This window comes from Lepidothrix coronata, unplaced genomic scaffold, assembly GCF_001604755.1.
Source record: "Lepidothrix coronata isolate B3197 unplaced genomic scaffold, Lepidothrix_coronata-1.0 Scaffold41, whole genome shotgun sequence".
In the NCBI taxonomy this organism is placed as follows: domain Eukaryota; kingdom Metazoa; phylum Chordata; class Aves; order Passeriformes; family Pipridae; genus Lepidothrix; species Lepidothrix coronata.
In genome coordinates this window covers 602035-626216 of record NW_016690221.1, presented here as the reverse complement: position 1 = coordinate 626216, position 24182 = coordinate 602035, and the positions used below count along the sequence as shown (strand labels likewise).

Here is a 24182-nt window from a genome sequence, read left to right as displayed (position 1 = left end):
GATTGGAAAAGACCTTTAGGATCATCAAGTCCAACTGTAAACTTAACACTGCCAAATCCACCACTAAACCACGTCCCTAAGTGCCACATCTTCATGGCTTGTGTCTGGGCAACCTGTGCCAGTGCCTTACCACCCTCACCACTCGCCAGTGCCAAGAATTTCTTCCTGACATCTAATCCATACCTGCCCTTTTTCAATGCGAAGCCATTCTCCCTTGTCCTGTCACTCCATGCCCTTGTAAAAAGTCCCTCTCCAGCTTCCAAGATGATCAGTTCCACGAAGGCAGCAGACATCTTGGAGAAGAACCCATCTACTTGGAGTGGGGATTGTCCGTCTCATAAATACTGGGTTTTGCTTCCCACGCCCTGAGGGCAGATCTCACTTCAGTTTTCCTTTCTGGTGTCTTGAGTAGTGTTTTTCTGTTTTCCTCCTTTTCTATTTATTTTTAACCAAATGGGGGAGCGCAGTGTCAAACATGGACACAAACCAGCACAAGTCAGTAAATTCAAAGTGAAGGGTGCAGCTGCATCGCCGGCATCTGCCACGGGGCCTTTTTCGCTTCTGCTGGCGAGTGACATGTCACGGCTGACAGTTTGTCAGCCTTCACTTCCCATTCTTGTCCTTCCACTAGTTTGCATGATAATCCAGCCCTTTGCCTCTGACAAACACAGCCAGGTTTTAATTGTGTCCTCTGTAGGAGGAACACCACTGGCGTTCAGCCGGGCCTTAACTCTCCGCAGCTTCTCCCCTCATAAACCTCCTAATGTGTAATTAAGACGGAGCTTTATGGCCAGGCTCTCCTCGTAGGCCGGAGGAGAGGGGAAGGCGGGTTTTTAAGACCCAAATAACTGACAGCTCTCCATCTCCCCCGCCGTGGGTTGTTAGTGGCTTGAGTTAGCAGAGCCAGGAGCCCTCGCCACTGACTGACAGTTTTATTTAGCATGGAGACCCTGATTAATGGCCTGTGCAGCCGGGCTGGCCCGCGGGGGCCGTGCATGGCTGCGGTCGGCAGCGCCGCTCCGACACGGAATGGTCGGCACCCAGCCAGGAGGGCTGGACCTTCTTTTAGGTCCGAGGTGGTTTCACCTTCCCCTGTCATTCAGATCTTTTCCCTATGCCTGTACCTCAAGAGCAGGTGGGACAAAGGTATCAAGGCCGGGAGGCGAAGATCAGACCGCCCCTCAGCAGGAATAAGGGCAGAGCTGGGGCTGGTGGAGCCTCGAGAGAAAGAAGCAGCAAGATAAAATTAATCTTTTTTTGAAGAGCCCTCCCTTTTCCATCACACATTTAGGTTTTTTTAAAGAGGCCAAGTGCCCAGTGAAAGGCAATGGAAAATGAAGATAGGGATTGATGTTACCAAAGGAGAAGCAAGGGCAGCCTCCCTTGAGCTGTTGCCTGGGACTGGCTGAGCCCTGCACGTCTTCACATGAGTCTGGTGTTGCAAACTTTGCTTTTTTCAGCAGTTTCTATGAGTTAATACCCAGCTGATGTCCCAGCCACAGCATGTGCATCTTTCATCCCTAAACTGAGTGGAAAATGCTGTGTGTGGTGCACTAATGATTTTCTCCTGAACTTAAAGACCAGTGTTTGCTATCACAGGTGACCTTCTAATGAATTCCCTTTCAGCTGAACTTCTAACATTTAGAGCACACCTAGTTTTGATGGTTGGGGGGAGAGATGCAGTGAATGCATTCAGTGTGTTCAATATTTAATCTTACAGTTCACCACTGGAATAAAGTGCTTTTTTAGTTTGGATATATCTGACTGTGATGCCCTTGTACAAAGAGGGGTCTGAACGTTCCAGATGGAGATAAGATGAATTAATTGAGGCTCTGGAATTAAAAATATTGTTGACCAGGACTTGGGAAGCCACATACTATGCTGTGCATAACATTGGCTTGGGGTCAGCAGTGTGGAAGATGTAGGACATCCCTTCTCCCAGGCTGCCACCTTGCAGACTTCTGACCACTGTAGCTGCATCAGCACTTTTCTGGGATCCCAAGGATAACAAGCTGGGTCACATTTAAAATCAAAGGGGAGTGGGCCAGAGAATACACAGCCACCAGCTGGAGCATCTCTGAGTCCCTGTGAGACAGAAATCCCTCTGAAGAAACATCACCAGGATCCTTTGCTGCCCCACAGGATCACCACCATAGCCAAAGGGACAGAGATGTGGAAATGCAACACTGACTTCTCAAGGGTGGTTTTCCCAACTTACTGCGAGCTTCACAGAGTGGTTAAATGTACACGTCTTGGTCTGTTGGATTTTCTGCACTGTGCACCCTGATAGGTTTGAGAAAATGAGTGAGAAAGTGCATGTCTGAACAGTTGTGTTTGTTGTAATGAGTGCTGAACATTCATTTTTATTGTTGCTTTTCTTCTTCCATTTAAGTGGCTTTCAATGCAAACAAATTGCTTTTCAGACAATTCACAATAGGCTCAAATTCTCTTATTGCTGTTTACAAATGTGTTTATGAAAGCTTAGGCAATTCTAGCAATTATGGCAATATTTTATAGTCATGAGATGCATCTCCCTAGTATCGGTGGTTGCAACAATCCAACTTTGAAAATGCATCCCTCACTTCACCCTCTTCAGAGAAACTAAATCCCAAGCTCCCTTTTTATTACACTGTAACTTTACATGGTAGAAATAATCTCGGCTTCTATTGCCCTGTAAAAGGGAAGTCAATATTTTATCTCTTGTTTTATAGCCATTGTAATACCCAGCTAATACATAACAATGGTACATTATGATAACTTCATTATACTCTGATCATGCTGGTGAATAATGTATTGGTCTGAATTTTAAGCATGGCAGGAAAATTACCTATTTTTATTGTTCTTTGTTTTTTTCTCAAATGCAGCTGGAACAATAACATTTCAGCCTGCTTTTTGCATCCGCTGAGACTGCCAATCCTCATGACCAGAAAAGAAGGAGTTTGGGGGTTGTTAGTCTTTGTGTGTGTCTCTAGACATGCAGCACGGTGCAAATTACTGAGCCAATACTTACTGATGCCAGAGTTAAAACATTCACATGGAAATGCACCTGCAGTGTTAATCAGTCCATCTTTGCTGCTATTCCCTGTTGCACAGGAGTAGGCTAAGGGCCAAATTTTGCTCTGTTACACCAGCACAGTTCTGGCATCGCTGCAGTGATTCCAATTAGTTTACACTCAGGTGAAGGCGAAGCAAATGAGAACAGATTCCTGCCTTAACACTGCAGCAGTGGAACAAGTTGCTGAGGATAGTGCTGCTGGCTCCTGCTTTATTGTTACCTTGATAACACCTCGAGCTACAGAAGTCCTACTGCTGCTCGAATCTCGCAGTGCAGAGGACTGTCTTTCAAAGCAGGCAGCTCCTGCGCTTGAGTCGTATCTATGCAGAGGTTATCATCCTATTCGCATAGCTGGGGGACATGCAGAGAAAAATAGACATTGCTGGAACGGCTTTGATAACTGAACGTAAGAGCCCAATGGGATGCTTGTGAGGTCAGGTCTGTAAGAGCTACGCTGGCGTTTGGCCCCACACATAGACAGCGACTCCATTTCCTCAGCGAAAATGCTGGGCACAAGTTGTTACTGGAAGGCAGTTTGGTTAGATTAATGTTTGATTCCTGCCCTCAAAATTATGGAGTGACATTTTTAATTATAGTTGGATTTGTTCTTACTGGTACCAGCATCCATCTTGTTGAAAGTCTGTTCCATTGTAGTCAAGTGAGTAGAAGGTTGTGGGAATGGATCAGGGATGGGAATGGTGCCTGGTCTGGATGTGCATCAGGATCGAAGTTATTAAGGCTGTTGAGAACGGAGATCAACCTAGTGAAACACTCCCATCAGAATGGCATTGTGCTTCTAACAACTTTGAGAGATTTATAATACAAAGAAAAACCTCATTCCTGTTTAAAAATGTACAGCACAGAGTGCAGCTCCAGCAGGCTCACTCTGCAGGCTGTGCCATGAGGAGAACATAACACTATTGATATCATGGAGCAAGCAGCACTCCAGTGACACCAGTCCCTCAGGCACCAGTTTACAAAAGCTTCCCAAAACTTCCATTAGTGCAAGCCTCACCTCTGCGCTTCCATAGCGAGGCCATTTTTGCAGTGTAAGAAGTAGGCAAAACCTTTGTGATCAGGACTCGCTAATGCAGCAGCTGCTTTGGGTTTACCTGCGCTGTCAAATGCCAGGCGTGCTGATGAGTGGCCTTACCTCCTGATCAGGAGGGGCCCAGATGGCTGGGCAGCTGCTCTGGCCAGCTCAGGTCACTGTGGGTGCTGCTGCTGATTTTAGAGGAGACCTCTTCCATCTGGGCTGTGATAAGACCCCATCATGAATAAATGCATTTACAGATGGGGCCTTGCAGGGCACTCTGACATTTGTGTGCATCACAGAGCAGCCTTCAGGTGAGTATGTCCACTGCCTGCAGTTCCATCACACAATTGATGACACCCTCTTCCAGTGAGCAGGAGGAAGTGCCAGGTCACACAGCTCATGCCATTTCTCTCCTTGCTGCTTTCCTAGATGAAGGACTCTGGGATATGTTTGTGAAGGACATCCCTCGCAGTGCCACCTCCTACACAGTCGGCCTGGACCAACTCAGACAGGGTGTCACCTATGAATTTCGGGTGGTGGCTGTCAACGAATTTGGCTATGGAGAGCCAAGTGTTCCCTCTGTGGCAGTATCAGGTAATCATGGATTTTTTTAAAAAAGTATCTTTTTCAGTGGAATTTCTTGAGGTTGGGAGAGAAAAGGGGAAAAAAGAAACAACCCAGATCCTCTAGTTGCAACAGATAATCAAGGGCAGCGTGTTTTCACTTGTTTCAGGATAAAAGTGGAGTGATGTGGTGGTGAGTCAAGGTTTGTAATTACAGTATGCTTTACTCTCAAGAGGAAAAATGCATGTGTGCCATTTTTAAGATTGACAAAGAAGCTACTCAGAGTGTTCATCTGTAAGATCTCTTGTCCTAAGACTAATTTACGCAGTCTAGAATTTGTTTGCTTTTTCTCCATTCCTAGTCTGTTGTGTTGTTTGCTCTGCTTTCTTCTTTTTTTTTCTCCAAGATTCTGGGATAAACATTTTCTATGTCATTTTCTCAAAAACATGAAGGAGTAGTTTCACAAAATTATTCCTGATAATCCTCTGTGCTGGCAGTTCCAGTCCAGTGTGATGCCTCCAGTCATCCTTCATCAGAACAGCTCATTGGTGATGCTTTTGGGCTCTTCCCACCCTTCCTGCCCTCTTGTGTTTATTCCCAGTAAACAGGGCTATGGCCTAAACATGCTTCCAAAATCCCTGTGAGCAGCCCAGAATTCTGGTTTTCTGAAAGAACTTCAATACCTGGAAAAGCAAATTCCCCTCAGCTTGCCAGGGCTGGGCAGGTGGAGTTCAGTGGCCTATGGTGAGGTGGGAGACCTTGACCTGGGGACGGCTTTGCTGGGTCTCCTCTCACCCTCCCAGCTGTGCTCCAGGTTGCTTTTGAGCAGCAGGTTTCACCCTTGCTGTGTCAGCAAAGACAAGGGGAATAAAAGAACCTGATAAAGCGGCTTTGTGATTCAAAATTCTGGAGAGTCCTGAGAACCTGGCAATGCTCCAGTATCTGGAGTGGCTTTTATCTCTTTGCTGCTCCAGTGAAAAGCATAAACACCATTCAAGAGCTACCCAGAAGGCAGGAGCAGCAAACGCTGCTATTGCCATCGTGGCTGCGTTTGTCCTGACACAATTAACCACTTAGCCCAGGAGAGCTTCCATGGATTTCAGTGTGAGTGCTACCCCAGCTTTTCTTCTTCAGGACAAGGGCATGGACAACCCACTTCAAACACCACGAGTCAGTGTTTTTCCTATCTGTGGTTTTGCAGAGGCTGTAACACAATGTAAAGGATCAGCAATCATGTCAGTCTTTCCTTTCCTGGAAGACATTATTCCCTCTGAAGCTGGGCATGCATCTCCTTGTGATGCTTTCTATAAATAAACTGCTTGTTTGTAAGATCTCCACTTGAACAGAACTATTTAATTCACCTCCTTTTGATGCTTCAGTGTTCCTCTCAAATTGCTGCATGAAAGTAAGAGGCTTCTGTTGAGATTCACAGTCATAAAAGTATAAAGCATTTTAGGCTGACCACTTCAGCTGGCACAGGGAGGTATAAATTGCCCTGAATCTGCTCAGCCCAGCATGGCTTGTGTAGTTTGCCTGTAGGATTTTATTGGCCTGGACTGGCCTCCTAGTGAAGAAGAAAAAGGGGCTGCTTTTCCCTGCTGTAGAATACCCAGTGATCTGGAACAAATTTAAGCTCATATTGTCAGGCTAACAACAGTCTTGTATGCAGATCCAGGCTCAGGACAGTCAGGGAAAGAGAGTGCCTGGGTTTGGTGCTACGAGGGGTTGACGTTGGTCTCCTGGCATTGCCCATTCCTGCCAGGTGGTGTTCCACCCTCTGGACTACAGGGGAATTATATACAACTGCTGGCTCATGCTCCAGCAGCTGCATTTTTTTCCCAAAGCCGAGGGAGCTCAAGAGAAGACAAAGAGAATGTCACTGCAAGAAAATAACAATACTTATTACTTTAAACCAAGATTGGCAAGATAACTCCAGAAAGGGGAAGTTAGTATCATTTTGTGTCTTAAATTGAGGTCAAATGGGGTGAAATGACCTGAGATTGCACAAAGTCCAGGCAACTGAATTGATACCCATGTGCTGCACATCAGGCTTGGCTGAGCGGATGGGAGGTGATAAAGAGCAGCAGTGAATGCTGGAAGTTGGAGTACTGAAAGACACTGAACCAAGTGTACTTTTTTGCCTGTCACTGGCTGTATTTTTCAAACAGCTACTGAGCAGCATTTTGGCAAGGCAAGCCTCTTGAAAATTGGACTAATCATGGGTCATGACAGATGTATTAGTGGTTCCTTTGACCCAGGGAGTACTAAGCATAACATGGTAGTCAAGACATGTAGGTATGCAGAGCTGTGAGAAGAAACCTACCTCTCTTCTCTTGGTGATAACTTCTTAGCTAAGGGATCCTGGAGCCCTGCTCCAGGTGTGTGAAAGGTGCTTGTAGAGATGGAACAGGTTTCCCAGAGAAGTTGTGGCTGCCCCATCCCTGGAAATGTCCAAGGCCAGGTTGGATGGGGCTTGGAGCAACCTGGGATAGTGGAAGGTGTCCCTGCCCATGGCAGGGGGTTGGAACTGGATGATCTTTACGGTCCCTTCCAATCTAAAGCATGCCATGATTCTGTGTTGGAGTTGTGATATGCTCCTGTTCTCTGCCATCTCAGAAGTGTCAGAAAGGCCCTCAGAAGTGCCCAGTAGACTATGTGACATCCTTTGAACACCTCTTTCTCCTGAGCACCATTATCAATGCATTGTTCACTGTGGGGAGGAAGAGAAAATTTTGAAGGGGCATAAAGAGGGAATGTAATTTGTTTTTTGCTCTTTCAGCACAAACAGAAGCCCCTTTCTATGAGGAGTGGTGGTTTCTGCTGGTGATGGCTCTCTCAAGCCTGATCCTCATCCTCCTGGTGGTGTTTGCATTGGTCCTGCATGGCCAGAGCAAGAAGTACAAGAACTGCAACGGAGGTAAGGCATCATCTCCATGCTGTGCACACACTCTCAAGAGTTGTGAGAATCGGAAATATCTTCCCTTTGAACCCCTGATTTCATCAGCATGGACTGTCTCTATTTTGTTTGGCAGAAGACTCAGATCTTTTTGCTATCTGATTTGGTAGAAATGGCTTTTCCCCATAATCACCACTGGATCAGGGGTTGGATACTCACCAGCCATGGGCTCAGACAGGACCCCATCTGGAAGTCCCAGGGACTGTAGCAAAAGCCAAGGACTCTGGGTCAAACACATGGCAAAAGACCACAAATAAGGAATCAGCTGAGACTTTGTTTAGCTTTGTCATCATTCCCTAATAGATGGGGAGAAGGATAAAGATTCTGCTTTTCTGTGGCTGCACCCAGTGCAGATATTCTAGATCTGTGTGTGTGAGGACTGTATCACAATTCCTGTATATTTAGAGTGCCCTGCATTCACATTCCTTCCCTAAGCCAAGCTGCATTTCCTGGGCTGGGGGCCAAGAAGCCAGGAGGTGTCTTGGTTAGACCTGTTAGACTTTAAGACAAAATGAACATCAAGCTTTGAATTTTCCTTTAGTTATGATTTTTACAGGTCTCCTTTCTTGAAAGGAAACAGGAGCTACCTGCTCTGTAACAGGAATGTTAAATAGTCCCCTTTCAAAAAGCCTAGTTCTTGAGCTCTGAAAATTGTTTTTACCTTTTCTTCTCCCTACATGATAAAGTCCTAGAAGGGTTGTTCACATGTGTATTTCTCTGATAGGCTCCTCCACCTACAGCAAGAATTGCTCTGGTGCCAGGAGGTGCCAGAAAAGGCACATTAATGAGTAGGATCGGGTGGATGGGTCTTTGCACTACCTGTTCTTAGGGATTAATGTAATGAAGTCTTCCAGGCAGTATTTAGTAATTCAGTCCCCAAGTGAAGATCTTCTCTTTCTTTGTAATTCACTTCTAACAAGTGTTAGAAAATCAGATTTCAGTCCCCTGAGATATGAGATGTATGAATACCATGGCATTTTACCGAGTTAATACTATTACATATTTGTATGCATAGCTCATAGGAAATCTCTCATCTTCTTAGTTTTGCTCTGTGTTTGGGGGACAGACATGAAAAGACGGGTCTGACCTGTACTGTCACAGACTTGTTCACAGACTTTTAATGCAGCACTGAAATTGGAGCCGAGGAAAAAGCACCTGCTTGCTACACAGTGGCAGCTTGTACCCAGCCCTTCTCCCTGGGACACGGGCTGAGCTCACACCTCTGGGATTACCGAGAAGGAACATGAGAGGGAACAAGCTCCTGCTGTATTTGATCACAGGAAATAATATACTTTGCTGTATTTTCCTTCTTCTTCCCATCCCGTCCTTGTTTCTGCCTTACACTGTCCACTGATTTCTCACATCTGTGTCTTATCCTTATTACAGCTTTGACATCTTTTTCACATTTGCTATCCACTTGCCCTTTTCTTGCTTTCTTTCCTGCCTTTTCTTTTTCTCTTTTCTTTTTCCCTTTTTTCTGCCTTTTTTAGTTTTACTTTCTCTTGTTTTGTTTCAGTCAGCATGAATGGGATTCACAGCACCTGATCTAGGACATCTTCAGTGGCCACCCAAATTAGTCACCTGGTTTCTATTTATAGTCAAAAGACACGAATAAGCACTTTTGGAGCACAGTTTATCTGTGCTATTTTACCTACCTCTGAATGAAATGCATCCATCCATTCATAAATCCTATTTATTCCCCTCTTTTGGCTCCCTCTGCCCCTTCACACTCCTGATACACTCCTTTCCTTCACTCTGTTCTTAGTTGCCAGTAAGAAAGGTGAAGAAAATTTCAAATAATTAAAACAGAAAGGACAAGTTACTTTCTGCAGTTCTATTTGGGGGGAAAGTGCCTTTGTTTCAGCTGAATCTTTCATTGCCTGGCTCTAGGTAAAACCATCTCCAATGTAGAAGAGTCAGTCACCCTGGATAACGGAGGCTTCACTGCTCTGGAGCTCAACAGCAGACACCTGAACATCAAGAGCACCTTCTCAAAGAAAAATGGAACCAGGTAAGAAGCTGGGAATGCCATGCTTTTGGAAATGGCTTTTTATGTAGCTTCAAGCAACTGTTAAATAGGCAAAGGGGAGAGACTGTTGTCTGGAGAATCTAAGGAGGACTAATGCCCAAGTCTCTGCCTCAGGCTGTGATTCTGGCTTCTAAGCATGATTTAATTGTGTCATTCCAGAGAAATGACAGCATCCCATACACTCAGTGTTGCATTTCCTAGGTCTCCTCCTCGCCCAAGCCCAGGGGGGCTGCACTACTCTGATGAGGACATCTGCAACAAGTACAATGGAGCTGTGCTGACCGAGGGCTTGGGCCTCAACGAGAAGCCCTTGGAAGTGTCGGAGTCAGAGGTAAGGATTTCCCTTTGCCTCACCAAATATTGCCCAGTCACTGCAGATAACCCTGCTGAATCCTGGCAAGTCTTTGAAGTCCCAGTCCCAGACCTGCACCATACTGGGTGGTCACTGTTTGCCTGTCTTAGGGCCTTTAAAATGTCCACCGGGCTGTTTTCATCACAAAAAAATTAAATTAAAATTAAAATATCTAAGGAAAGAATAACAAGCAGGACCCAGCCAGGGCAGATTCCAAACCTGGCCTTAGCAGATATTCAGTTTTCCAGGGTCAGGTAGAAAGATAAGTGCAGTCAGTCAGACTGTGTATGCTGACCTCTCTGGAAGGGACTGAACATCCTCTTCTGCCTGTGGGCTGCAAACTTGGAGCACTTTTGGGAAAAGGCATAGGCACTGAAAAATAACCAGCTACTGTCTGGATGAGGTTAAAGGTGCGATGAGTTTTGGATTGTTGCACTGACTGAAGTAGGAGCTGTGGTTTGAAGTTCACAGTGCCTGTTTTATAGACAGCTACAGCAAACCCCATGATTCAGAAGAGCAGTCTGAGCTGTGATAACCACTGCCTCAGTGACAGGGGGAGTCAGTGGGGAATGAGTAACTTGCCAGGGAGCACATGGCCCCATGGCTGTGAGAGCCCAGCATTCAGCTTTCTGGACACCCCAGCCTTATGCTCAGGTTGCCTTTAGACTCTGTTCTCCAAGGAAGGCGGGTGCGTGCCAGCATTATCCATCTGGCTGTGCTCCCTCTTGTGTCCCATATTCCCTGGAAGAAGGAACAAAATGCTTCTTGTCTGTGAAAGTCCAACAGTGGCCAGGGGTGAATAGACAGACTTCAAAGGATATCCAGAAAGGTAAATCTGTCTCTAAAATCACACGTTGTCAGCTGAGATCCTGACGAATCTGAACTGACGGCGCAAGAAGCGAGCAGTGGGCCAAACCACTCCAAACGTGACCCTTCTAGCAAGAATAAATCAAGAGCAGCAAGTAGTGAAAGAAGATGACAGTTTTCATCTGTAGTTTTTCTGCACCTGCAGCTACAGCTGCTTTTCCTGGCTACCTAGCTCTCACCTCCTGCTAATTACCACAGACAGCCTGCTGCTTTGTGCTGCCCTGTGGCCGACCCGTCATGAAGGCAGCTTTCCTTGGTGGAGCTCAAGCTGCTGTCTCTGCAATGCACAAGCATTACCCTCCAGATTAAACCCATAGAGCTTTGGTCATGTCACTGTAACAGCCCAGCATTAAACCTGTCATTAAAACAGTTTGCTGAGCATGGTCGTGAATTTAGCACCGGCACCTTTTGACATTAATTTCAATGTCCCATGTGGTATTTCCTGGTAATGTGCAAAAGTCTCCTTGCAGGGTGTCATTATGCCTCCTATGTGCACTGTTTGTACAGCAGAGAAGGAAGTGATTTGGGTGGTTTTCTTCTCAGGCTATTATTAATATTGTTTATTTACTGTGAGTTGCTGTTGAGCCTGAAGGTCTCAGTTGAGACTCTGGTGGTTTTTTGAATCTGGGTGTGCATGTGAGAATGTGCACAAAATATGCCTCCTGTTTTTCCTTGGGGCTTAGATATGCAGCCTGTCTGTGTAATGTCTTTGATGCTGGTTTTTTTGTGGTGGGGAGTGCTTTTAGTCATGAAATGTTAATATGCTCCCAGTAGAGGTAGCAATAGGAGATGCTGCCTTTTGATCAGCCTGAAAATGCTGTTTATATTGGTGGGTACAGACAGGAGGTGAGGGTGGGTTGGGGCAGAGGTGGGTACAGATGATTGACCACTCTCTTTTCAAGTGTTCCTGTACCTATTAGCTCTTCCTGTTTGTCTTTTATTTTCTTTTTGTTTCTGTTCTCAAAGGAGATCGTAACAGACAAGCTCTGGTTTCTGAGAGTTCCAGAATTTCCATCTCTCCTAGCAGGCAGAAATGTTTGCCTTTATATGAAGAGTTAAAGATAATCTTTTTATATAAGAGCTCTACCTAGTTTTGGTCCTCTGCAACAAAGGGTGCTGATGCTGTTTTCTTCTAAAACATCTGTGCATGGTTCTCAAATTCCATTTAATATGATGCACATTAGGGCAGGCAGGGCCAAAAACTGTGCTTTTGCTTTCAATCCACATGTCATCGTCATGCTTAGTCTTACTCCTCTTGCCTGAGGTGTCAAGAATTTTTATGGAAAAGAAAGAAGTTCACTGGCTTCAAGTCACATGGGGTTTACTGAACATGAAGAAGTCTGTGAGAAACTCTTAGTCTGACTGACTGCACTTAAAACACAGCTGCCTGGGAGCGTTCCTCCTGAAGAGGAGAGCCAGAGAGAAACACTGAGGAAATCAAGTAGGACTCTTAATATTCATAAATCAAGTGGTTAACTTACTCCATGTCATGAAAGCCAAGCACCAGTACTGTTAATGAGGTTAAAGAAGTTTAATTGGCAGGTATGGAGCAAGAGACTGCTATGAGTGGAATTTCTAAGTGATTAATAATAATAGGCTTTTAGTTAATGAGTCAAGTGGACAAGGCCCTGGACAGATAATCTGAAGAAATTTGGTGTTCACCATGTACAAAAATTTGATGATATATCTGCAATGTCATCCAGCCATGGAAGAGTAGTTTTGCAGAAGGAGAGGGGAAGGTGCTGCATGTTTGTGTGTTCTCATGTGTCCTCATGGTCTCCCAAAAACTGTTTCCAGGAGAAAATATTCTCACAGGTCACACAGGTTATCAGTCAGGGCAGAATGCTGGCGATGCTCTGGTGTTCCCACTGCTCTCTGCAGTCTAAATGGCTTTTGCTTTCTCAGCTCTGTAGGAAGATATTTTAAATTTCCACTTAACACTTCACAGGGAATACGGTTTAACTTGTTTCCAGTAAAGTTCTCCAGCGATTTTGACAAGTTGAGCACCATGTAGGAACCAGCTGCAGGTGACACATTAAATAAGCAGGGGCTCCTGTGTCCAGAGAAATCTTTTTGCATATTAGGTTACCTTATCTCTTTTACAGCATATTAATTTCAGGTCAACCAAAAGAAACTGCTGCCATCTACATTTTTAGAAGTAATCTGATAAGATTGTTTCTTTTGCAGTCACTTTAAAAAGTATATTTTGAACTAAGGCAGCCAACTCTGGTCGCTGACTTGCCTCTGAAGAGCACTTGTGCATTTTGTGCTATCAATAATATACCTGAATAGCCTCTCATTTTCTGTATTTGTTGTTTCATAGCCATCCTTTTACCTTTGGTTGACAGTCTGTAATGTCATCGAACACCCAATCACGTTCCAGCCCATGGAGGTTTCCAAGGTAACACAGCCACAGTCACATGGAAAGGAGGAAACAGAAAACAAAGCAAAAAGCCCTGCAGCATTTCTATTTACTCAATAGTTTAAAAACCACTAAAAAGTAATCCTCTAGCATAAGCTGACTGTATTGTCATGCTAAACAGGTTTATCTGGCTTCTCCTTGATTTTCATCGAGGCTGTGGAACGGCAATTCCTTGCTGATAAGGGTAGTTATTGGAGTATTGCTCGGAGCAGACCTTAGAAGATACTTCAGAAACATGGACAGAATGGACAGTTCCTGCCTATTCTGAAGGAAACACAGAGAAAACATGTTGTATCAACACTAACAAGGCAGGTTATCCTTTCCAGCATCAGTGCTAATGATGGTGAAAGGGCTGAAATTAGTGCAGCTATATATGTTTTATGAGACTTGCTTCTGAAAGGCACTGCCCTTATTTACACCAAATTAGTGTTTCCTTTCAGTTGGTATAATGGACTAATTAGTGGACAAATTATCAGCAGGTGGTATTGGTTTTAAATTCCTTCTTTCAGTTCATGGCACATCCAGGTGTCACCGTATTTCAAAAGGCAGCAGCCCATCTAAAAGCGTTCCAAGTATTTCTCGTCTTTATTATGTTGACTTCTGGCAGTCTTGAAAGAACTTGGCTTAGGTACAGAAATTATATTAGTTTTGTGGGTGAGTGTTTTTCTGCAAGCAGTGGACAGCAATCAAGTGTCTGCATCAGTACTATTATACCTATAAAGTCATGTGTCATTCTTCTGGATACAGCTTCTTTTCTGCATTTCTCCGTAGAGCTTCCAGCCTTTTACTTGCCTTTATGTTCCTGTGTGTCTCTGGGGACATCAGGAAGATCAATAAGGAGTCACTAGAAGTTTGTGGGTTTTTTTCTCCTTATGCTTATTCCAGCTCAACTGAGCTGTGATCCATCTGTTCAGCAGGGGGTTGTTTCCCTGAGAGGTGGATGAAAGTGTCTAAGTCAGTGATGGTGGATTGGGAAGGAGTCAGAGGACATGGCAAGGGCAGTGGCAGCCTTGTGCCTTTGATGGAGAGAGCACATCCATCATAGCCAAAGGGGTTCACATCTTTAGGTGCTTCTGGTGAGTGATCCATAACCACTTGTCTCTGCTCAGGATGCAGAGACTTTTCTTCTGGATGCCCACATCATCCCCAGCTTCCCAGGCATTTACCTTAAAATTAGACTGTGGAGACAGAACATAATGTTTGGAGATGTAGGTTGATGCAAAGTGCAACAACTTGTTTCCTGCTGAGTACAGAGGGAACCAGGGTTTGGGGATCTTTTGGTGAAGTTGGTTTTGTCTGCAGCTGAGGACTAGCCTGCCTGAGCTCCTGCTGCCATTCCCTGCCACATCTGTGGTCATCAGCAGCACTCCTGTTGGAGCCCCTTACAAAAACAGACAGGGCAGTGCTGGCAGCATGTTCCCACCAGCAGTGCCAAGACTCTGGAGCTGCTCTCTGCACCCACTGGCTGTGAAGTGGTCCAAATCTGGGGATATTCCAGGAATGCTGCAAAACCCACCTGTTCAGGAAGGTCTTTGGAGGGAGCTGGGTGTTGGCTTCCCGAAGCTGGCAGCTGGTGCAAAGGAGTGTTCTTCTAGGAGAGAGACTTGCTGAGTTCCTTCTGGAATAATTATTAAATGCTGGTAGGGCTTTGCTGTATTAGTAATTACATGTCAAAGCACCTGAAGCTTGTCATTCTTAAAAATCAAACCGTCCATGATTCCTAAAGAGCTGGAGCCTGGGTAATAGTGGAAGGGAAGTTTTGCAAAGTTGTAAAGAGCTGCTTTGCTCAGACTTTTGGAAATCTCTGGGAAAAATTTCTCAGCTCTGTCCATCACCCTCTGAGCTGGGAAATGGGCCCGAAATAGTACTGAAGCAGCTATCTAAGCAAAGAAGTGGGATGATGGATGCTGTGCCCTTTTCAAACGATGGTTTGTAAGGCATTTGAGGATTGTTCTTCAGAGACCATTAAAAAGGAGCTTTAGAGGAGGAGAGACAAGTTGTGTGGCAGGAGGATCGAGAAGGATGTGTGTGTGCTGCGTGGTGTCATAGATCAGAACGATACCAACCTTTTGAAACTAATTGCAGCAACTAACAGTTACGAGCTGTGCTTACCTGTCTCCCTTGTATGTCTTAGGCAGCTGCTGCTCTGATATTTAATTACCTTTAGAATTGGCTGTGTAGATTGTTTTGGGGACAAAAAAAAGGAATAAATGCTTTTGCATGCTCGAACTGGAGATTTTGAGGGAAGGCATGAGATCTGGAAATGACTGGATAGATGTTAGCATGCTGTATGGGATGTGGCTGTTATTGGTGGGAACGTTAGTGGGAACAGAAGGAAAATGTGCACTTGGATACCATGGCCAAGGCTTTGCCGTGGTCTCTGTGCTCAGCAGAGATGTACAAGCCCTCTGTGATTCCTCCAGCTGCATCACAGCAGCAGCACTTCAGAGGAGGGGCAGATGCACAAAGCTTATCTGGTTACATCTCAATAGAGCTCCCGCTCGATATTGATATGAGCTTTGAAGCTCTCCAGCCACCGTGCATAAATGTTTCAGGGGTAAGATGCGCTCTGAACACAGAGCTGTGTCTGACTCATCCCAAGAAAGCAGCCCCTCCTGCCTGGCAGCTCTTCTTTTCCAGATTTTGTATTCTCTTTCTTCTGTCGCCGCTGGTTGTGCACCTTGTACCATCAATAATCAGCTGGAATATGCAGATGGAGTTGTTTGCCTGTAAAAAAAAAAAAAATCTAATTTTTGCTTAACTCCCTTTCAGTTACATAACTAATTTTCAATACTTAACAGGGTAAGCCACACCCAGAGTGCTGTGCAGGTGGCCTGGTCTGGCTACCACAAGCAACAGCCCATCTGGCCAACCTGAGTGGTTTTAGGTGGGAGACATTCGTGTTGTCCTTGCATCAGAAGAGAGATGCTCAGTTGCAATTGCAACACTTCTGATTATTGCTCGAAGTAGTGATAGTGAGCAAAAGCTCTTGGTTTCCCTGTGGCATCTCTACACTTTCCTGCATTCTGTATCCAAACAGGAACTCCTGGCTCCTGCTGCACCATCTTGCAGTGAATTAGAAGGGATTTCTCTGCATTGCTTGTCACCAGCGTTCATCAGGGGGGATACCTAGGAGCAAAGTCTGGCTAAACCAGAGCACAGTGCTTTTCTACAGCCCAGCTTGTATTACACCTGAACTTCAAACCATCCTCCCTTAACATTACACCTTTTGTCAGCTGCTGATATTAAACTTGCCTCTAATTTCTTTGAGAGTGGAACAGGACAAATAAACCATAGATGCTAACGGCCAATTATTTAATTATATTTTTTCCTGCTGCTCCAGGTCACAGACTCAGACTATGAGGACGAGTTGCCAAAGCACTCCTTTGTGAACCACTACATGAGCGACCCCACCTACTACAACTCGTGGAAGCGGCAGCAGAAAGGGGTGAAGCACCCGGCGTCCTACAGATACGAGGAGTGCACCGCCAGCGAGACAGAACCCTATTTCCAGACTGTCATCACGACACAGAGCTCAGGAGGGGTGTACACCCCCACGGGACAGCCCGCGCCCGGCTCCCGGACTCCAGTGACAGGGTTCTCCTCCTTCGTCTGAGCCGGGGCTGGGGGACACGGCCGAGCCACGGGTGACACCCGGGGGGACCCGTCGCAGGGACTGTGTGCGCGTGACCGGGGCGGTGAACTGGGGGTGACTCCTCTATCAGGGTAGAAACGGATGGGAACACACGTGAGGCTGGGTTGGTGTTTCGTTTTTTTTTCCTGAAGACAATCAACTCTAAAAAAAAAGAAAAAAAACCACGAAGCTGAACGAGCTGAACGTTTGTTTTAAAAAAAAAAAAAAGACAGAAAGGAATTCTGAAAAGCGATGATTTTAACCACTTGTGAATAGTAGGGGTTTTTTAACCGCTTTTTGTAACACTGCTTCAGGAAGCAGCTCCCACGCCCTTCTCTTCCCTCTTTCTTTCTCTCCCGTCCTTCTGTCCCACCGTTCCCAAACAAGCAGGTGAATTCCCTAGATGCAATGAGTGACTTCGTGATGTGATTTGAAGAGAAAACATAAAACCTTCCAGGCTCCTTTTTCTTCCTTTTTCTCTACTCTTTTTTATTTCTTTTTCTTTTTTCCTCTTTAAATTTTTCCCTTTCATCAAGGTCAAGTAGAAAAACATAGAAAAGGGACAAATTTTTAGGTGAAAAGCAGACACCTCCTCTCTCCTCTTCTCCTTGCTGCTCCCCACATTAGGAGCACTGGCTGATCAACGTAGGCTCAGATGTGTCACTCTGCTCTAGCTCACTACTGGTGTGTTTATACTGAATAACTGACCTGCTTTTCTTTCTTCTTCAAATGGGACCTGCTGCATTCTTTAAATATTCCAACTCCAGGGCCTTTGGAAGAGAAGATGGCTCAAAAGAGCACTGTAGGCAGCGGTGGGTGAAGCAAATGGGAAGAATTCAGATGCAAGGTCAGTTTATTTTTGGCGTGGCTCTAATCCTCCCCTGTGGACTGCGTGTACCATTTGAATCAGTCATTTTTTAAAAGTCAAAGGACACAACCCAGCAAGCCAGAGGAATTTTTCAATTAAAATTGCAGTGACAAGCTAGAGAGTCTACTAATTGATGAGGGGTTTGATCATCAAAGTTATCCTGCCCTGCCAACAGAAGTTGAGCATCCTTTCTCACCCAGACACTGCAGTCCTGTTTACTGGTCTGTAAAAAGTACACAGTGGCAGGGTTTGTTTGATTTTATTTCTTTTAGTACAAAGACACATCACACAGACTAGGAGAGTTTTGGTGTCCACAGGTGCCTTTTATTGATTCTTCAGCTTCGTATCTGGGAGAAGCAACAACATATCTCCAAATAAAGCTAACCAGGTTTTTCAGGCATTAGGGTCATGAATTACCTTGTGCATGTTTACAGCCTGTTTGTGCACTTGAAACTGTGGCCCTTGGAAAGAAGAGAGGGGAGTTTTAGTTTATCTCCGATCCTTTTGTACAGCTCACTTTTTGTTTTTTTTTCTTTTCTATCCTTTTCCCGAGTCTTTCGTGTTTTAGCAGCAAGTTATTCACTCACAAGGAAGTTGTCAGAATCCAAGGCCAGTCCTTGGACCTGAACAGTCCTGGTTCACCAGACTTTTTATCACAAGGGTTTCAAAGGTGAATTTGGAAGGAGGCGAGTCCTTGCCACTCCAGCATCTGGCATTTCCTTCCAGGTGGATCAGCCAGAAAAATTGGTGCTTGCTAAAGTCCCATCAGGGCACATGTGGGCACTGTTACTGTTGAAAATTGCCCCTGTCCTCTCTAGGGATGTTGTTTTATCTCATCTGGGGATGCAGGACATCTGTGGCAGGGGGCGGTGGTGTCTTCAAGGCAGGTTGTTGAAACCAACCTGCCCATGAGGCCTGGTTGGAGTATCCTGGTGGCACCTCACCAGAACAGTGAGGTTCAAGGGCAAGCTCAGCCTTGCTGTCACCTTTCAGTGCCTCTTGGACAGGGCAAAGGATCTCAGAACTGCTTTTACTCTTTGGCACTGCCTCTGAGCACTGCTGCTCTTGGTGCATGCAGATTCTGGATAGCTTTGGCACTGGGTTGCTGTTCCTCTCCAAAGGCTCCAGAAAGAAAAAGTCCAAAACCAAAAACTCCAGTGGGTGTGTTTAAGGGCTTTTGAGTTTGGGATAATGATCCGCAGCTCATTAGATGGCAAGGGATGCACAAAGACAGGGGCTCGAGCCAAAACCCTGTGAGTCATCCCCCTCTCTGCACCTGGGTAGGATGTGTGTGGGATGGAGAAGGGGCTCCAAAGAGGATGACTTGGAGTTTGCTGTGAAGAGGAATGCAAAGCAAACAAAAAACCCACTGCCTTCTGTGCACTTTGACTGTTCTCTTAAGCCATATGGACTTTGCTTTAATTACTGAACTGCCAAAATTTGTTTGCAGTCTGAGTTTTTTGTTTCTTAGACAAAATTATCTACGTGGCTTTCTGTTTCGTTTTCTTTTTCCTTTGTTATTTCATGCATCAGATTACGTATTTTAAATGCCTTGGTTTTATACATTTGACATAGCAGTGCAATTGCTCTTGGAGTTTTAATGGCGCTTATCCAACAGGTAGGAGAGGTAGTGCTGCAGGAGGAGCCTTTCAAGGACCACTAAGTACTTCGGGATATAGATTAGTAGGAAGCAGATCAAACACTGAAGAGTTTGCTCCAAAGGAAAGCATAGTGTGAGTAGCTCCATATCTCCTGAATATTGCCAGATCAGAATTGGTGTAAGGTGCAGTTACTCCCTGGGGCTGATCTGATACCACATTGAGCAAAAACAAAGCAAGAAAACCACGGGGAGTAAAGGAAATGGACTTTGTGGCCACTGCTCTGCTGAAGGACAACATGGGGAACAGCATTATCTGTACAAAGCAAGGAGAAGAGACTGTTCCTTTTTCCTCAGAACCAGCTGCAAGTAAAAAGCCTGAGCTTGCTGAGGACCTGCTGAGTTGGCTGTATGGCTCTTTTCTTCTGACTGCTGCCGAAATAACAGGTTACGTGTGATTCCTTTAGGACCTGTTGATCCAAACAACGGTGTTTTGTTCCGTTCTCATCCACACTGTTGTCGCTCTCGGTTATGTTTTGTTTAGGAGTTGGCTGTTCTGACATGGGGGTTTATTTTCAATAGGCAGTTGCAGAGCGTGGAGGTGCAGTGCCCTGCTCAGCCCTGAGCTGAGCACAGGACAAGTGTTCTGCTGCCCAGGATCCTGGGTAGCTACATGGATGATGCCTATGTCTCCTTGCTGATGTGCTGTACTTGTAAAATATGGTTAATGGGTAGGTTTTATTTGCTTCAGATATCAGGTAAATTGTTTTATCTGGAAGGACACACTCCATCAGTTAGCAAGAAAGCTCTATTTCACAGCTGCAATCTTTGGGAATTGCAGCCTTGAAATACGACTTTTAAACATTAGTTGTCATGTTCCAGTAACTTCACCCATCAAATCCACTTCCATTTCCATCTTCCTGTTTGGAACAGTCTTGAAAAATGAAGGCTTATATTTAAAACGCATTCTTAGGATGGTTTATTTTTATTTATTTATTTACCTTCCCCTTTCTCAGGTCTCTTGATGGCTGTTACTAAAAAGTAAAAACAGCATCATGAAATGGCCAAGGGAGACATTTCAGCAAACAGTTTAACAGGAGCTTGTTTTTCATGCAATAGCCATAGCAATATCCAATTTCCTGCAGGAAAAAAGTGCCCAAGTCTTCACCCTCTCCCAGGGCTGAGATGACACCAACCACCACTGTCAGCAGTGCTCCCAGCACCTTGTCCCTGTCATAAATCACGTGCAAAAGTGCACCACGTGGAGGAGCTGTACTGTTCCAGCCCACTCCAAGTGGAGCATTTTATCCCTCAGTACTCCATATCAGACCTGTTGTGTTCCCACCACAGCCCACACCCTTGGGTGGAGCGTTTTCCATTCCCACCTTTTCATGCTCCGATGCTGGTGCAGGGCCAGCACTGTGGGTGCAAGTGGCAGCGGTGACAAGGGACAGGAGAGGGCACTCTCTTGCTTTCATCTCTGACAGTCTCTTTTTCCCTACCCTGGGAGTCAGAAATGCCTTCGTGGGGAGGGCAGGGAGAGGTGAGAGCACAGAGCAAAGGGTTTCATCAGTGTTTACTTAAGGAATCACACTGTGGCCAGCAATCCCACTTTTACTAGAAGTTGGCATTACTGGAGAGAAGAAAGAAAAACATACCCAAAAAAAACCCCGAAACAGAACAAAACTATTACCCAAAAGGATTTTTTCCTCTTCATTTTGAGTGTTAAAACCAGTGATGTTTTGCAGATGGGCCAAGATCTCATTTTTCCTACTTATACCCAGGTCTCTGCCAGAAACTGCTGTAGCAATTTTTTAGACTAAATATCGAAGCCTATCTTGACATGGAGATACATTTATTATCTTTGTCATTGCTTCCCTCAAGAAATCCATTGGGTCATCCAAAGATTATCCAATCTGCTTTCCAAAAAGGGAGGAGAGAGAGACGTTTTTGCATGCAGAGCACCGATGTCTTTTCCCACTCACTGCTTTCAGATAAGCAGGCAACTTGTTTGAGAAAAATCCTTTTAAAAAAGGAATTTGTCGGGAAACTTTAAAAAAAAAAAAAAAAAAAAAAACAAACCACCAGACAGGAAAGATAACCTTTGGCAGAGTCATTAGAAATCCTGAAGTCTAGAAACCTGGGACATGTAAGACTGCCCATGATGCCAAGACCTCCTGTCTTTACTGATCTCCTGTATCAGTAGCAGCCAGAAGGGCACACACACAGTGAGGGGTGTTATTTGGAGAGGAAAAGCCATCACAGAACATCATGGGCAGGTTATACTGCAAACAGCTTCCCTCAGCCTGGAGTTCCTGCTAGTTCAGTCACATTCCCTAGGTTGTTTTTATAGGTTTTTGCCAGCTCGTGTGGAATCCACACATCATCATGGCATTACTAGAGGTGGGGAAGGTGTGTTGGTGTGGCATTTAGACAAATCCCCACATGTGATTATGTGGTTGTTTGTACAGTACCCATTGAAACCTTCTTATAGAAACTACCCCTGGATTTAGGAGCACTGAACATGTTGGGTCTGAAATGGCTCCACCTGACAAGTCATAGAATCCTAGAATGGTTTGGGTTGGAAGGGACCTTAAAGATCATCTCATTTGAATCCCCCTGCAATGGGCAGAGACAACTTCCACTAGANATTTCTTTTTCTTTTTTCCTCTTTAAATTTTTCCCTTTCATCAAGGTCAAGTAGAAAAACATAGAAAAGGGACAAATTTTTAGGTGAAAAGCAGATCTCTCCTCTTCTCCTTGCTGCTCCCCACATTAGGAGCACTGGCTGATCAACGTAGGCTCAGATGTGTCACTCTGCTCTAGCTCACTACTGGTGTGTTTATACTGAATAACTGACCTGCTTTTCTTTCTTCTTCAAATGGGACCTGCTGCATTCTTTAAATATTCCAACTCCAGGGCCTTTGGAAGAGAAGATGGCTCAAAAGAGCACTGTAGGCAGCGGTGGGTGAAGCAAATGGGAAGAATTCAGATGCAAGGTCAGTTTATTTTTGGCGTGGCTCTAATCCTCCCCTGTGGACTGCGTGTACCATTTGAATCAGTCATTTTTTAAAAGTCAAAGGACACAACCCAGCAAGCCAGAGGAATTTTTCAATTAAAATTGCAGTGACAAGCTAGAGAGTCTACTAATTGATGAGGGGTTTGATCATCAAAGTTATCCTGCCCTGCCAACAGAAGTTGAGCATCCTTTCTCACCCAGACACTGCAGTCCTGTTTACTGGTCTGTAAAAAGTACACAGTGGCAGGGTTTGTTTGATTTTATTTCTTTTAGTACAAAGACACATCACACAGACTAGGAGAGTTTTGGTGTCCACAGGTGCCTTTTATTGATTCTTCAGCTTCGTATCTGGGAGAAGCAACAACATATCTCCAAATAAAGCTAACCAGGTTTTTCAGGCATTAGGGTCATGAATTACCTTGTGCATGTTTACAGCCTGTTTGTGCACTTGAAACTGTGGCCCTTGGAAAGAAGAGAGGGGAGTTTTAGTTTATCTCCGATCCTTTTGTACAGCTCACTTTTTGTTTTTTTTTCTTTTCTATCCTTTTCCCGAGTCTTTCGTGTTTTAGCAGCAAGTTATTCACTCACAAGGAAGTTGTCAGAATCCAAGGCCAGCCCTTGGACCTGAACAGTCCTGGTTCACCAGACTTTTTATCACAAGGGTTTCAAAGGTGAATTTGGAAGGAGGCGAGTCCTTGCCACTCCAGCATCTGGCATTTCCTTCCAGGTGGATCAGCCAGAAAAATTGGTGCTTGCTAAAGTCCCATCAGGGCACATGTGGGCACTGTTACTGTTGAAAATTGCCCCTGTCCTCTCTAGGGATGTTGTTTTATCTCATCTGGGGATGCAGGACATCTGTGGCAGGGGGCGGTGGTGTCTTCAAGGCAGGTTGTTGAAACCAACCTGCCCATGAGGCCTGGTTGGAGTATCCTGGTGGCACCTCACCAGAACAGTGAGGTTCAAGGGCAAGCTCAGCCTTGCTGTCACCTTTCAGTGCCTCTTGGACAGGGCAAAGGATCTCAGAACTGCTTTTACTCTTTGGCACTGCCTCTGAGCACTGCTGCTCTTGGTGCATGCAGATTCTGGATAGCTTTGGCACTGGGTTGCTGTTCCTCTCCAAAGGCTCCAGAAAGAAAAAGTCCAAAACCAAAAACTCCAGTGGGTGTGTTTAAGGGCTTTTGAGTTTGGGATAATGATCCGCAGCTCATTAGATGGCAAGGGATGCACAAAGACAGGGGCTCGAGCCAAAACCCTGTGAGTCATCCCCCTCTCTGCACCTGGGTAGGATGTGTGTGGGATGGAGAAGGGGCTCCAAAGAGGATGACTTGGAGTTTGCTGTGAAGAGGAATGCAAAGCAAACAAAAAACCCACTGCCTTCTGTGCACTTTGACTGTTCTCTTAAGCCATATGGACTTTGCTTTAATTACTGAACTGCCAAAATTTGTTTGCAGTCTGAGTTTTTTGTTTCTTAGACAAAATTATCTACGTGGCTTTCTGTTTCGTTTTCTTTTTCCTTTGTTATTTCATGCATCAGATTACGTATTTTAAATGCCTTGGTTTTATACATTTGACATAGCAGTGCAATTGCTCTTGGAGTTTTAATGGCGCTTATCCAACAGGTAGGAGAGGTAGTGCTGCAGGAGGAGCCTTTCAAGGACCACTAAGTACTTCGGGATATAGATTAGTAGGAAGCAGATCAAACACTGAAGAGTTTGCTCCAAAGGAAAGCATAGTGTGAGTAGCTCCATATCTCCTGAATATTGCCAGATCAGAATTGGTGTAA

General features: G+C 45.0%; 1 protein-coding gene across 6 annotated transcripts in view; it reads left to right on the top strand.

The window, feature by feature from the left end:
- SDK1 (sidekick cell adhesion molecule 1) overlaps window positions 1-17143 on the top strand; it is a 392652-nt gene extending 375509 nt beyond the window's left edge. For all 6 annotated transcript variants that reach the window (XM_017813542.1, XM_017813541.1, XM_017813543.1 and 3 more), the window contains 5 exons: window positions 4521-4685; window positions 7435-7572; window positions 9502-9622; window positions 9842-9971; window positions 16625-17143. In XM_017813542.1, the coding sequence (XP_017669031.1) occupies window positions 4521-4685; window positions 7435-7572; window positions 9502-9622; window positions 9842-9971; window positions 16625-16897 (827 nt within the window). In that variant the 3' untranslated portion in view covers window positions 16898-17143. The remainder of the gene's footprint in view (window positions 1-4520; window positions 4686-7434; window positions 7573-9501; window positions 9623-9841; window positions 9972-16624) is intronic.
- Window positions 17144-24182: the final 7039 nt, after the last annotated feature.